At 42.3% G+C, this 13,974-nt stretch overlaps 2 protein-coding genes across 3 annotated transcripts in view; one reads left to right on the top strand and one right to left on the bottom strand.

Annotated features, from left to right (window-relative positions):
• Positions 1-2,628: 2,628 nt before the first annotated feature.
• Positions 2,629-7,292, bottom strand: LOC147795533 (extracellular tyrosine-protein kinase PKDCC-like). Of its 2 annotated transcripts, none has more exons than XM_087131699.1 (5): positions 6,648-7,292; positions 5,503-6,024; positions 5,049-5,177; positions 4,202-4,415; positions 2,629-3,166 (listed from the first exon to the last, which is right to left on the bottom strand). In XM_087131699.1, exons 2-5 carry the CDS (start codon positions 6,004-6,006, stop codon positions 2,928-2,930), a joined length of 1,086 nt encoding a protein of 361 aa, XP_086987825.1. In that variant the 5' UTR covers positions 6,007-6,024; positions 6,648-7,292; the 3' UTR covers positions 2,629-2,927. The 2 variants fall into 2 exon arrangements, with proteins under 2 accessions (XP_086987825.1, XP_086987824.1); XM_087131698.1 differs by having other exon boundaries at positions 5,479-6,024; positions 6,648-7,291.
• Positions 3,047-13,974, top strand: part of LOC147795530 (neuronal cell adhesion molecule-like) — a 39,693-nt gene continuing 28,765 nt past the window's right edge. Inside the window, exons 1-2 of the mRNA XM_087131695.1 lie at positions 3,047-3,188; positions 3,384-3,460. The gene's annotated coding sequence lies outside the window, so the exon portion shown is untranslated. The remainder of the gene's footprint in view (positions 3,189-3,383; positions 3,461-13,974) is intronic.

Here is a 13,974-nt window from a genome sequence, read left to right as displayed (position 1 = left end):
AGCGCTATAATAAATTTTAGGAGAAAATTTACGCTTTATAAAAACTCTTAAATGTTATTATTGAACTCCAAAATTGGCATTGTAATTTGAATCCAAAGTTGCACATTCTCCAAGTGAATAGCAATCTGTAGTGAGGGGCATTTCGGAATGATTCATAAGAACATGTAAGTATTAGTGAAGCTCATTTTGAGTGGATTGTAAAGTGGTTCTAAAAGTGGTAACCATACTTTCACGAGGTTGATATAGCATTCTTCAATTTCATAGAGTCCTGTGGCGGTTTTAGTCCGGAAGGTTTCGCTGCAATGACACACGTATAATAATGAATCCAAGGCGCAAGATGAAGAGAATACAGGTATATATCCAGCACTGAGTGTCGACTGCACAAGTACTCTCATGAAGTTGATATAGCATTCCTTAGTTTCATAGAGGCCTGTGGTGGTTAGTCCGATTGGTTTGGCTGCAATATGTGACAAACGTGTAACAATAACTCCGAGCCGCAAAAGGGAGGGCAGCGAGTAGGGCTATGTATCCAGCACTGATGCTATGGTGTTGACTGCACCAATACTCTCGATATTTGACTCGGCCCAAACCCGTGCACGTTAATGAATGGAGCTAAGGTATGCACTCAGGCGTAACAGCAAGAGTGTCATAGACTCGAGACTCCACGTTCGTATAACAATGGGAAATAGGTTAAGTCAGAGAATAGACTCGGAACTGTAATTCATGCCTTAACTTAATTTTGATAGGCCGCGTTACCCTGGATGTTACACAGACAAATAATGCCGAAATGTTCGCGTTGTCGTAATAGGTTGTCTTGAAAACAAATGCAGCTTGGAGCATTTATCTTAAGCAGGAACACTAACTTATGCAACTTGAGCCTGGACCTTACCAATTTCAGGCTATTCTCAATTCCTGTTCCTACCAATTCTTAGTCATGTTGATTTTATTGCTAAGAAAATCTCTAAAAACATTGGACTTCTTAGACGCTCTGCTAAACCTTACCTCCCTACTCCGACATTTAAAATGCTCAGTTCCACCATGATCTTGCCATTGTTTGATTACTGCAGCGTTGTGTGGTCTAGTTGTTCTTGCAATTGTGAGAGACTTGTCAAACTTCACAATAGACTTGCCAGGTTGATTCTAAATGCCCATCTAAGAACACATATTGCTGATTTACACGAGGCGCTCTCATGGATTCCGATTTACCAACGCTGGCAAAATACTAGAATGTGTGAGGTTTATAAATGTCTTAACTAACTGCACATTACCTTAGCTCTCGTTTCACGCCCACAACTCATTCATTTGGTACTCGTGCGATCTCCAATGGTTCATTATCTTTGTCCTTCCAGCCCAAGACTAATGCCGGCAAACGAACTTTCCTTCACTTGGGGAGAGTAGGTTGGAACAATTTGGCTAATTCACAAAGAAATGCCAAATCTCTGTCTGAACTTAAATCTCCTTTGTAATAAAAAGCATTCCCATATTCACCATTTTAGTGTTTAATCATACCTTGTGTTTGTGTTTTAGTCATCTTGTACTCATTTTTACATTTTCTTTTCACTTCATATAATGCATTTCTTTTACAACATTTTTTTGTAATGTATTATATTTTCTGTGTGCTATGTTCAGTGGTGTTTGGGATAATACTCATACCGTTTGTGTTGCTAGAACTATGGATTTTTATCACATCGATTCCATTTTATGATCTAATTTGCTTTTATATACACATTTAGGTTTTTTTGAGTCTTTTTTGTTGGTTTGTTTTAAGGCTACATTGATGGTTTCTATATTTTTATTTAAGTTGTCTGTATATTTTTAATCTTTAGTGTACTGTATGTGTTTTTACTTTAATTTAATTGTATTTGTAATCAGGGCCCTTAAGAATAGCAGTGTTAAACTGAGAAGGCTACCCTGTTGAAATAAAACTAATTAATAGTAATAGTAATAATAAGGATATTGCCTAATCCACAACTTTTGCTGAAGATGTACGTGTATAGGACACACACAGCTTGTCCAAAACTGGCAGAATCATGAGCCTGCACCTTGCCGACAAAATAGGCGTGCTAATTTAACTAAGGGCCTTTGGTCATAACGAAATGAACTGAACACAGTGAGCCGTTGGATATTGTGGACAAACACAATGGCCCTTGGACGTATGGGATTAACCCAGTGGGCCCTCGGACATAGCCTTTTGAGCCCATTCTCTCGAAGGGCTAAGGGTGAGATCGGAGGAAACTGAAATATCCATTGGGCCAAATGACGAAATGGACCAGGCATAATGAACTTACAGACAAATTGGCCGGATACTTTGGTCCTACTCAGTGGCAAGGCATGATGGCCCGTGAACGTAAACGGGCCGGCGAATGTGAGGCCTCGGATATATATAAACTCAGGCCGGACATGCTGGGTCACAAACGTTTGCGGACATTGTGGCCAATGTGGGCCATGTGGACGTAGGCCTGGTGAGCTGTTGCACACTACAAACTTGCTTACAGATGGACCCACCGTTAAGGTCTACGTTGGCACTGAAGGTTGATTAAAAAGACTGAACTTGAGCACAAGTAGGCCGCTTTTGGAGGTTTCTTATTACTAGCATGCATAATAAATGCGTTTCTTTTGAGTCACACGTGAGTTCATAATCGACTTTCTGACAGAATGCCAAATTTAATTTCAGTCGAATCTTCTTAGTTCTGTGATCGAATACAAACTACATTTCAGTGCTGGCATAACTTAAACCACTTTTTATGGCACCATGCTTAAACTGATACACAATATATTCTCATGAAGTATGTGCACCGGCCAGAAGGTCATGTAGTCTTTCTTGTCAATCGTGGTTTGATCGACCCTGGCCGCGGCACGCACGAATTCTTAACTGCCTAATCGCCGCTCTCGTGTCCGTCTTCAACTGAATCCTCTTCGTGTTTCTCCTAATTGTGTTTGAATGTGAAAAACATCAACTGCTGCAGGCGTTCCCTGAGCTCGTTCGCCTGGATCTTTCCCTGGCTGGATAAACCTACGATGTCTTCAACCTCGTGCTGGACAAAAGGCGGTGCGTTGTCCAACAGGGATTCCAACAGGCCTCTGGCAGCGCTGATTACGTTGAACTTGGCGTTTAGTCCGTAACACGTGGAGTTGACGCACGGCACCAGACCGGTGTCGCTGTCAACTGTGGAGAAGACATTCACATAGTAGGTAACTCTATCGGTATCTTTTAAAGATCAAATTACGTTTGAGATTTTTAAATGTACGTTTGTGTAACCAAACTTATCAGAATGATCCACCCTGACAGACATCGTGACTCTAATTTTTAAAGAGTTAATTAATATGAATTTTCTTTGATCACGCACTATTCAAACGTAAAATGTTAACGTTTTCTCTAAAAGAGCCTCGCGGATCCACCCCAACGACATTTTCTCCGATGTTATCACAGTGCAATGTTTAAAATGGAGCCTTGAGCAAGGTAAGGCGAAAGACTGTGTGCCGCCTGTGGGGTGGGGTTTGGGTTATGCTTAACCTTTGAATTAATGGAAATGATCTGGGTTAGGGTAAGAAACAAGCATTCAATTTTTGTGGTAGTTTTAGAGAGAGCAAATTGAATCGAAATTTTCAGAGATCAGGATTTTGTACGGGTTTCAGAGAAAGGGAGAGTTAATGCACAGAGTTAGTGTGAGGATTATTGGCTGTTTCGGCTAGCAGCCGTTGATTTTGTACATAATTTGTTCGAATGTTGAATTCAGCTTGTTACTTTGATGAAATGTTTATATAATACTCATCTCTAACATGAGCAAAGTCTGTTTATCTGAAAGCCGATACAGTGCATTTGTGTCCTGACAAACGTATCTGTAGTTTTCTAGCATCTAACTGAGTAACGAGTAGATTCGGTTAGTAGATGGTGTTGGGGCTATAGAGAATTTGGTATGGTTGAAGTCGGGTAAAGAAATCGAGAGTTGTAGGGTAAGGTTAGGTAAAGAATTAGGTTGGATAAGTGAGAATTTAACGGATGTGGTTACTCGGATTAAAGGTATAAGAATCGAAAAGTGGGTGCACTTAGAGGTAGGTTGAAACATGAATTTAACGGGGTTAGGGCTAGTTAAGGAATCATATATGTAAAGCTCGACGGCTGTCAACTTCAATGAGGAATGTCGGGTCAAAATATTCCACTCAGCCCCTTAAGTTCTTTGAGCGGTGCTCCACAACTCACCTATGTTACTTCTTCCCGATTGGGTGTCGACCCTTACGTTGCAATCAGCATGCCTCTGGCATGATAGTTCTTGGGCCGACACGTCATCCAGATCGATAAGCTTGAGTCTGCCATGCACAAGCGTAAACTGGCGGGTCTTAAAATCCCACACGGCCAGGGAGCCCAAAGGCGAATGCTCCAGGTAATGAAGAAGATCGGCCACCTCGATGCTCATCTGTGAGAATGAAAATAAAAAAATATTTAATACTTGTTACTCAATATCCTATCGTAAAGTGCAGGAGGGATTTCTGACATACATATATATATATTTTAGGATGGAAACAAACAGTTCGTTCAAGGCCATTAAAATGCCTGAGCTCACAAATTTCAGAAGAAATACACTGGCCTAGACATCGAATCCAACTTTGAATGCGCATGCACTTTATCAGTGACGACACTATCAGTAGCAAGATTTTGGACTCGCAGCTGTTTTCAAAAGTTGGTAGTGTTATCCAGTAAGTTAATTGCGCTCGGTATATTCGTTGTTTAAGTCACTCAGTCCACTTTGAATCAAGAATTAGTAATGAACGCTCACATCCAGACTTTCATTTCTTGAAATTCGCTAATTGCTTGCAATGTGATTCAGGAAAACGTGGGAAGGGATTAATTACCCTTGAGCGAAGATCCTCCTTGCCTCAAGCTCAGACCAAAATATTGATGCTCACATCTTGATTTGTATACCCAAGGACCACAGTGAGCTGCATGCTGCAATGCAGAAATTTGCTTACAGCTGAAGGAATCTAATTACTGCTTAGCCAACAGTTTACTTGTTACAAAGTAACAAACACCAACCTGCGAGGCAACTTACATCTAGACGTTTATCCCATGGTAACAGCCTCAAGATGCTTCCAGCTGTCCTTTCCCCAATCTCATACACCGATATCACTCCACGACTTCCCATTGCTGTGTCGTTACTCCGGATACATATACCCAGGCCCTAGGAACACAATTAAACCTTGGGAGTGTCGGGAAAACATAAAGACTGGACTAAGAGTCTAAATATCAATATGGTGATAGGCCTAGCTTCTCAGATAATTTTCTTCATAACATTTCTCCAAAAAGCTTACTTCTTAAAATATACCTGCTCTTTTCCTACTTATAGAAATATTTTTAAAGTTAATTTTTGCTTCAGTCAGAGGCTTTTTTTAAGTATAGTGCACGTCAATGACAACTGCCGTTGTCCAATGTTGTCGCTGTGCTGTCATCGTCAGTGACGGATCTAATCTGCATACGTGTACCTTCACTATGTTTGGATGATTTACTTGCATTGTCAGTGCCATCTCCTTCACCAGTTTGTAATTGGCGTAGACGTAGCAGTCGGACTTCCTTTTGTACTTGTTTCGGCGGCGGCAGGCCTTGATGTCCTCCACTTTGTCGGTGACCATCTTCAGGGCGACGGATCGACCCCGGTACACCCCGCGATAGACTTCCTTGGTCACGCCCCTACCCAGGTGCTCCTTCTTGTCGATCGTGTCGATGTTGTGACACGCGAGAAGCTCGGGGAGAGACCCGCTGCGGATGCCGTTGATCTCGTCAAGAAGATCAGACTTGAGTTGTCGCAGCAGCTCCTCTCGCCAATCCAACGCGCGGCGGTCCGGCCGCAGTATGACGGGGATCTCCCCCCCGCGAGGCTCTTTGTGGCGGGTCTTTGTCTGGTAGACAGAGACGGTCAGTTCGTGCACAATGAATACTAAGGGTAGTAGTGTTAGTCCAATTGCACTTCCTGTTAGTACTATTTGACCACACTGTCTACCAGGAAACTTCATATTATACTGATATCAGATCTGGAAAGAAAGAAATTTATATCAGACTGGGAAAAAGACCTGTGCACATTAACTAAACGCTGTATTTGTATTACAATTCGCAGTTTTAAAGAATAATTTCACCGACCAAACGCTTCGATCCCTCGGTTCCGACTCTCCTCTGAAGAATAAGCCTCTTAAGTTCATCTTTTAACTGCAACTTATTTTACCAATACATGTAGGTGGTTCTGCCACCATTTGCCGTCATCACCAGGTGGAATTTAAATACGGCCATTAGGCACATCACTGGCTTGTTTCCAGATAAAGGAAACTTGCAAAGGCGAACCACCCTTTTGGGGAATTTTACAGTAGCCAACGTGTAAAGAGTTTGGGTCATCCTTGCTCCAATGTCACCATTATGCAGGTCAATCTGAGCGCTGCATCACCAAAAATCAACGACCAACATTTTTATTCCGAAACGGGTACCTTTCTGAATGAGTTCAGGAAGCATAGGATAACCGCAAATGTACAAAGCTGTGGCAAGTTGAGGGAATTTCGAGGGTGGTCAACATATGTTCCAAAGAGTCACGCACACCAGGCCTATTCTACAGTGGAGAGGCAGTATACTAAAAAAACATACACGTAAAAAACAAATATGCACTCACCACATTCCTTTGTCATTTCAAAGAACTGAAAACGGACGTGCACTCCATGGCCATTTTACCCTCAATATGCCGCAAACAGGATAGGTCGTTGCGTTCTTCAGGAAGAGTGAGGTCGTAATAATGCACGGTTTGTTTGTAGTACAAAGGTCGTGCCGTGCAAACTCTAAGCACACACATGCCGACCTAACCTGCCCATGATCAATGACACAAACTGTCCGACTGAATATTAGAATACAGACATGTCTACATGTTTATCGAGTAACATTTATAATCATAGCAGGCAATGACTTTTCGTGTACAGGTGATTCTACGGGTTGCAACCTCGCGCAACGGGGTAAGCATCAAGCCTCCTTCCGCCGTTGCAATCGCTAGGCGCGATGCGTGGGCATTTAGGAAGGAGGACTTTAATCCTCCATGGGCAGGTTTTACCATCGTTCTGGAATGAATACTCGACTGTCCCTTTTCCTGTCTTTCTTTCTGGTATAAGAAACTTGTCCAGGCCTGGCCAGCCAATCGTGGCGGCCTTGTGAAGATGGATTGATTTTCAAAGAATCCGATTTTCCAAGGTAAAGAGCGCTGTAACCGAAAAGTCTGAGCGTTATATCCCAAAAAGCTTTGTAAACGGGAGCACTACAAGCAACCACATAAAAAATACACAGTGAATGGGCGTGAAGTTGGGGAAATGAAAATAGAGCGTTAGATCGGTATAGTAAGTATAGTATAGGGCGTTGTATCAGGGAGCGCTGGAACAGTAATCTACTGTATCTGCACTGTGACCATTTTCCGGCCACAAGTTGTATGTACAGTACATGTACATTGCACAAGCACATTTACTGTACACCAACCTATTTGATCGTGGCCTTGAGCAAGGATGGGTGGTGGGCATGGGCAGCACACAGTTAAGTGCCTGGTAACTTTATAAACAGTGGGCGGTTTGTGTTTTCACTGGCCCTATTATGAGGCCTGGTTAATGGCATAAGCTAATTGGTCGTAAAGTGTTTATTAGATTAACCAAACCGCAGGGGAGGACTCCTTCAGAGGGCTCACGGCATTTGCACGGCTTTTTGTCTCACCTCAAGATGTCCTCAGGAGGTCACGACCAGGAGCATTTTCACCGTATTTTCACATGGTAAACGACCGTGAAATCGCCGTGAAAAAAATTTTCACGGTGAAACTGCGAATTCACAACGAATTCACGGTGTTCAAATTCATAGTGATATATAATCCTACACAATATTTCTCACGTGACATGGCCTGAACAGTTTAGACAATTTTCCCCTTAATTTCTCACACTTCTCCCAACATGTACGCGTACATGGAGGCCCCCTTTCATTTTTACTCTTAATTTACACGTATTTCAGACGCTCTGTTTATTTTGGACAAGAAACTTAGTACATGTACATGTCTTCTCTGGAAGTGGTGAGGAAGAAATTCCTTGAAAAATCTGAGGGAAGCATTTCTCTTTGAACAGAACAACACAAACAGATTCTAGCCCACAAATTTGCATAAAAATGTGTGGAGAAACTGGCTTAGGGATGAACGCATCACGTACGCTGCAACAGGACAAAAGGCATCTGCCGCTACATGTACATGTACCGGTATATCTACAAATACATGTACATGCTCACATACATATACATGTACACAGAACCACCTGGATGTACATGTGTACAAACACATGTAGTTTTGAAAATGGGTTCTGCCATGCGTATGTATCCATAGATCTAAATATGGCTTAGTTACAAGTATTTTCTCCTTTTTTCTGTTCCTGATATTTCATGGTGGGGGTGTGATATTAAAATCACGATAATATTTGGAAAATTTTGCTATAATGATGATGGACAGAGCATACATGTACTGTCCGAAACGTTGAGTACCACCGGTTCTTTTCAGAACCCCATATGCTAAAAAGCGATATATATCCATGGTGCTACCGCAAACCTATCTACAGTACGGTAGTTTACTTGTATTTATAACCAGTTCAATTATCTGTCTTACATTTTAATAATTTTGTTTTCAACACAAGAAGTCGATGCCAAAAAAACGAAGCACAATGACAGTTTCTTGAAAAATCAAATCTCCTTCAAAAAACTCAATTACACTGGGAAACCAAAATGAAATCCCACTGTACAAAGAACGGGCAAAAGGCACATAGATTGTATGCAATAATGTACTTTTTAGGGAAAAGATGTATCACTTGATAAAATTTCCAAAGTCAGATGTAGGTCACTTTTAGTTTTTAAATCTTGATGTACCAGTACAGCTTTTACATTAAAAAAAAGGGCCAATGCTCCTTTCTATCTTGCTATCTTGCGGTGAAAAGTTCTACTGGGTCACAATCATGTTATTTTACTACAAATTTCCTTGTACAAAAATAAGACATTTCAGGCTAAACTATCGATATAGGGGGAGAAAACAACAATACAAATTAGAGGATGCCACTCAAAGAGATGATGACAATATTCAATATGCAACAAGTCAACTTGGTCCCAAGTCAACTCGGTCCCAAGTTATCTCGGTCCCAGATCAACTTGGTCCCAATTCGACTCCGTCCAAAATCAACTCGGTCCCATTTAGGGGTTGCAACTGGGAAGGCTACTTTTCAAGCAAGGCGTTGATAGACTAGATTCTTTCAGGCTTCATTATATATAATTTTTGGTCTTCGCTTTTATTACGTTCAGTAATAAAGAAACCGAGGATGAAAGAGACGCAACATCGTTTGAAAGGGAAGCCTTTCATGGTTTAATACATCAAATTATCATGACTCGCAGCGCAAATCCGAATTACATACATGTTCATGAATTACATTAGTTACACATAATGCATATAACAAACAGGAAATAACACACAGTAGAAAATACATGTACGTGTTTAAAATCATTCAAAATTACAAACTACATTTAGCATCGAATTGTTTCATTTTACAAGAACTGATACAAATCCAATTATCAATGGACATATAAAAAGACTGGAAATCGATAACAGTTTTTTCAATCTGATACCGTACGTGAAAAGCAAAGACAGAAATCTTTTCCTTTCTCCCCGATTCTTCCAAACTGCAAACAGAAATTTTATTTCAACCCTGAGCTGAAGTCCAACGAATATGCTATTCTTTATCACGCACCGCACTGCAGACATTGCCAATGTCACTGGGCATCTTGTGAGCGAAGTGGTAAATGGGCGAAGGGACTATATCTGACCATGTACCACCCAATGAAATAATTAATGTCTGTTGATAATAATGATCTCCGACATACATTTTCTCATAGTCATAAGGAACCAAGTTGGCTCGGGACCGAGTTGACCGGTACCCAACAACACACACACACCTGACATGCCTGAGGATGAGTCGACTTGTTTAACGGACAATGACGGACAATTTGTCTTTTCATATGATGCAGAGATGGTTAAGTTGTCTAATCAGTTGAGTTGAGTCGAGTCGGCACACTTCAGTGATCAAAAGCGATGCCACAGAAGGCAGTGGGTATAGCATAGGCCTACATGATATAGGCTGGCCTAACGGTCAGACATTAGGCTAAAAATTTGCCACTAAACTAAAAAAATTAACAAAAGCATGGCTTTTTACTACACACCCTTTATGCTCGGTTTATCAAGAATGGTTTACACAAACAATACCATGAAACATGGAAGGAAAAGTGTGAAATTTCTCATTCTAGGAATTGGCCCACATCCTACGTGTGATACTAACGTTTTCTTCTCGCAATCTTTCCGATATCGGAAATGACAAGCAAGCACTGCTGCAAGCAGGTTGACACCAAGGTTGATAAAAGTAATCTCAAAGGAAACTTGAGAGGGCCTAGTATCAACATACATGTAACTCCAGAATTGTGAGGCACTCACTGTGTGCCTCACAGATGCAACTTTACATTGCTTTGTAACACTATGGGATTCTGAATGTGCCCGTTTACTCTGTCTAAAGCTGCATTTTCAATCAAATCTTTCCCCCAAAAGCCATCCACACTAACATGACTAAAAAATAACTCATTAACCTATGGCCGCGATGGTTTGATTGTCTATGCGCTATTTTGGGCAAAATTCAGACCTTTTACTTACATTCTTGCCTTTCTTTAACAAACAATCATGTCCGAATTGAACAGAAGACTGGTTCCTATTACATGTTTATCCTGCCCTTCGAACATACAGTATTAAGTTGTATGCAATACCCTAACAGGCACGACAAGAGAACATTTTTCTCCCCAGACACTTTGATCTTTGCCAATTTTTCTAACCTTTGACAGGGATTCTGCTGGTATGAAAACATCAAGCCCCCCTCCACTGTCCCGTGTAGAGTGTACCTCCCAGTTCTGGGAGTATGCCACGACGTTTGGAACCGTGCCACGTTAGGCCAATGAAAGTTGATCTCAAGGTGCTCGTCAGCCACTCCTGGAAAAGTGATGAGGGTTTTTCATCATCTTTCATCAGCAAATTTCTCCAGAAATTTGACAAGGAATTTTCCTTAAAGTTCATCACACTCACAGTGTACATAAAGGTTGAACTCATTTCAAAGGCTCTTGTCTTGACTGTGAAAAAGGATTTGAATTGCATAGAGAATAGAATTTTAAAAGTCAACAGGACAAACAACTGTAATTTATTGACAAAAAAGACATACATTCCTTTTTAATGCATGAGTCGACGGCAAGAATCACTGTGGCTTTGGAAAACTCGCGGTACCACTTCATTGGATGATCCAAAGCAAATCCGGATGTGGTATTTGAACAGTGTGGATTTCAACTGCTGCCAACTGATGCATATCACCTCGGGCGCATGCAATGTGCCAGTTTCCTGCCACGCGCCAAGCGCCATCATATGCAAAATGTGTTTTAGCCCATTCCGGCAACAGCGCGCTGATTGTCTATCAAAATTGACTCTTCCCTTTTTTCTGTTGGTGACTCAAATGTACGCGGACTAGCGTACCACACGTACATGTGTTTTTCAAAAAAATGCCTCTACTCCCTCAATTTATCATTGCATTCTATACGTACAAAGACACACAACTGTGACCAATTTGTACAAATAAATGCATTCCCAAAACAAGTGCATTTGACGTATTGGCAAAGATGTCAATTCAATACAATAGTGCTAGTGTTCAGTTTTTAGACTGACGATCTTCATGATCTTGACGCTGTTTTTTAAAAAAAATGAAGGGTGAACTTTTTTGATGTGGGCCAAATTTGCACGTGGGTGCTGACGTGAGGAGAACTGTGAAATCAGATGTGGCTTTAGGCACATCAGGAAAAAGATGAACTTTTTGATGCAGGCTGAAAATTCCATTCGGGCAGTGACGAGAACCATGAAATCAACTTTCAGCAGCCTTAGTTAGGGTAGTAGGCATGTAGGGTAGGCACGGTAGGTAGGATTACGACATCGGTTTCCAGTCAACTCGGACCCAAGTTCACCTGATCCCATGACATAGGCCTAGCGTTATAGCTAGTAGGCCTAATACTATAGTAGTACATAGGCCTAGCGCTAGGCAAGTGTAGGCCTGTTACGCCCCAACTATTGCATCAGTCCCAACTATAGTTGGGCCCGTCCTAACTAGAGTGTTACAGTTGGGCCGGCCCAACTACAGCAGAGAGGTCCTGTGTGCATGATGTGCCCAGCATATGCCAAAGTCATATTGTTTACAAATGACATGAAATGTCATGTCATTGGTCATAGGGCTAAGTGCCACATTTTTGATGAATTGTGTCAAGTGTGAGACACATTGACTTAGATAATGTTGAGACATTTCCCCCAGACATTGGTCAACAATAGTTGGGCCAGCCCAACTGCAGCACTACATTTGGGACTGTCCCAACTATATTATATATAACGGGTTTGCCCTTACCCAACGTATATTTATAAGCACTGTATGCTCAGTGCTTGTCCGAGAACTTGCGAAAAAAACCTCACAAGCTTACTCGGGTGGGACTCGAACCCACGACCTCCTGCTTACTAGTGCAGATGTCTTAACCACTCGACCACCGAGCTTGCCGGGGTCGGCTGGCCGGTCCGAGTCAAATGAAGCAGCGGGTACCGCGAACTATTATCAAGATGTATTTTTGCGTTGGGGAGATGTTAATTATATATAACGGGTTTGCCCTTACCCAACGTATATTTATAAGCACTGTATGCTCAGTGCTTGTCCGAGAACTTGCGAAAAAAAACCTCACAAGCTTACTCGGGTGGGACTCGAACCCACGACCTCCTGCTTACTAGTGCAGATGTCTTAACCACTCGACCACCGAGCTTGCCGGGGTCGGCTGGCCGGTCCGAGTCAAATGAAGCAGCGGGTACCGCGAACTATTATCAAGATGTATTTTTGCGTTGGGGAGATGTTAATTATATATAACGGGTTTGCCCTTACCCAACGTATATTTATAAGCACTGTATGCTCAGTGCTTGTCCGAGAACTTGCGAAAAAACCTCACAAGCTTACTCGGGTGGGACTCGAACCCACGACCTCCTGCTTACTAGTGCAGATGTCTTAACCACTCGACCACCGAGCTTGCCGGGGTCGGCTGGCCGGTCCGAGTCAAATGAAGCAGCGGGTACCGCGAACTATTATCAAGATGTATTTTTGCGTTGGGGAGATGTTAATTATATATAACGGGTTTGCCCTTACCCAACGTATATTTATAAGCACTGTATGCTCAGTGCTTGTCCGAGAACTTGCGAAAAAAACCTCACAAGCTTACTCGGGTGGGACTCGAACCCACGACCTCCTGCTTACTAGTGCAGATGTCTTAACCACTCGACCACCGAGCTTGCCGGGGTCGGCTGGCCGGTCCGAGTCAAATGAAGCAGCGGGTACCGCGAACTATTATCAAGATGTATTTTTGCGTTGGGGAGATGTTAATTATATATAACGGGTTTGCCCTTACCCAACGTATATTTATAAGCACTGTATGCTCAGTGCTTGTCCGAGAACTTGCGAAAAAAACCTCACAAGCTTACTCGGGTGGGACTCGAACCCACGACCTCCTGCTTACTAGTGCAGATGTCTTAACCACTCGACCACCGAGCTTGCCGGGGTCGGCTGGCCGGTCCGAGTCAAATGAAGCAGCGGGTACCGCGAACTATTATCAAGATGTATTTTTGCGTTGGGGAGATGTTAATTATATATAACGGGTTTGCCCTTACCCAACGTATATTTATAAGCACTGTATGCTCAGTGCTTGTCCGAGAACTTGCGAAAAAAACCTCACAAGCTTACTCGGGTGGGACTCGAACCCACGACCTCCTGCTTACTAGTGCAGATGTCTTAACCACTCGACCACCGAGCTTGCCGGGGTCGGCTGGCCGGTCCGAGTCAAATGAAGCAGCG

This window comes from Acanthaster planci, unplaced genomic scaffold (assembly GCF_054643075.1).
Source record: "Acanthaster planci isolate LZ-2023a unplaced genomic scaffold, COTS_SCS Contig8, whole genome shotgun sequence".
Classification (NCBI taxonomy): Eukaryota; Metazoa; Echinodermata; class Asteroidea; order Valvatida; family Acanthasteridae; genus Acanthaster; species Acanthaster planci.
This window is presented reverse-complemented; position numbering and strand designations above follow the sequence as displayed.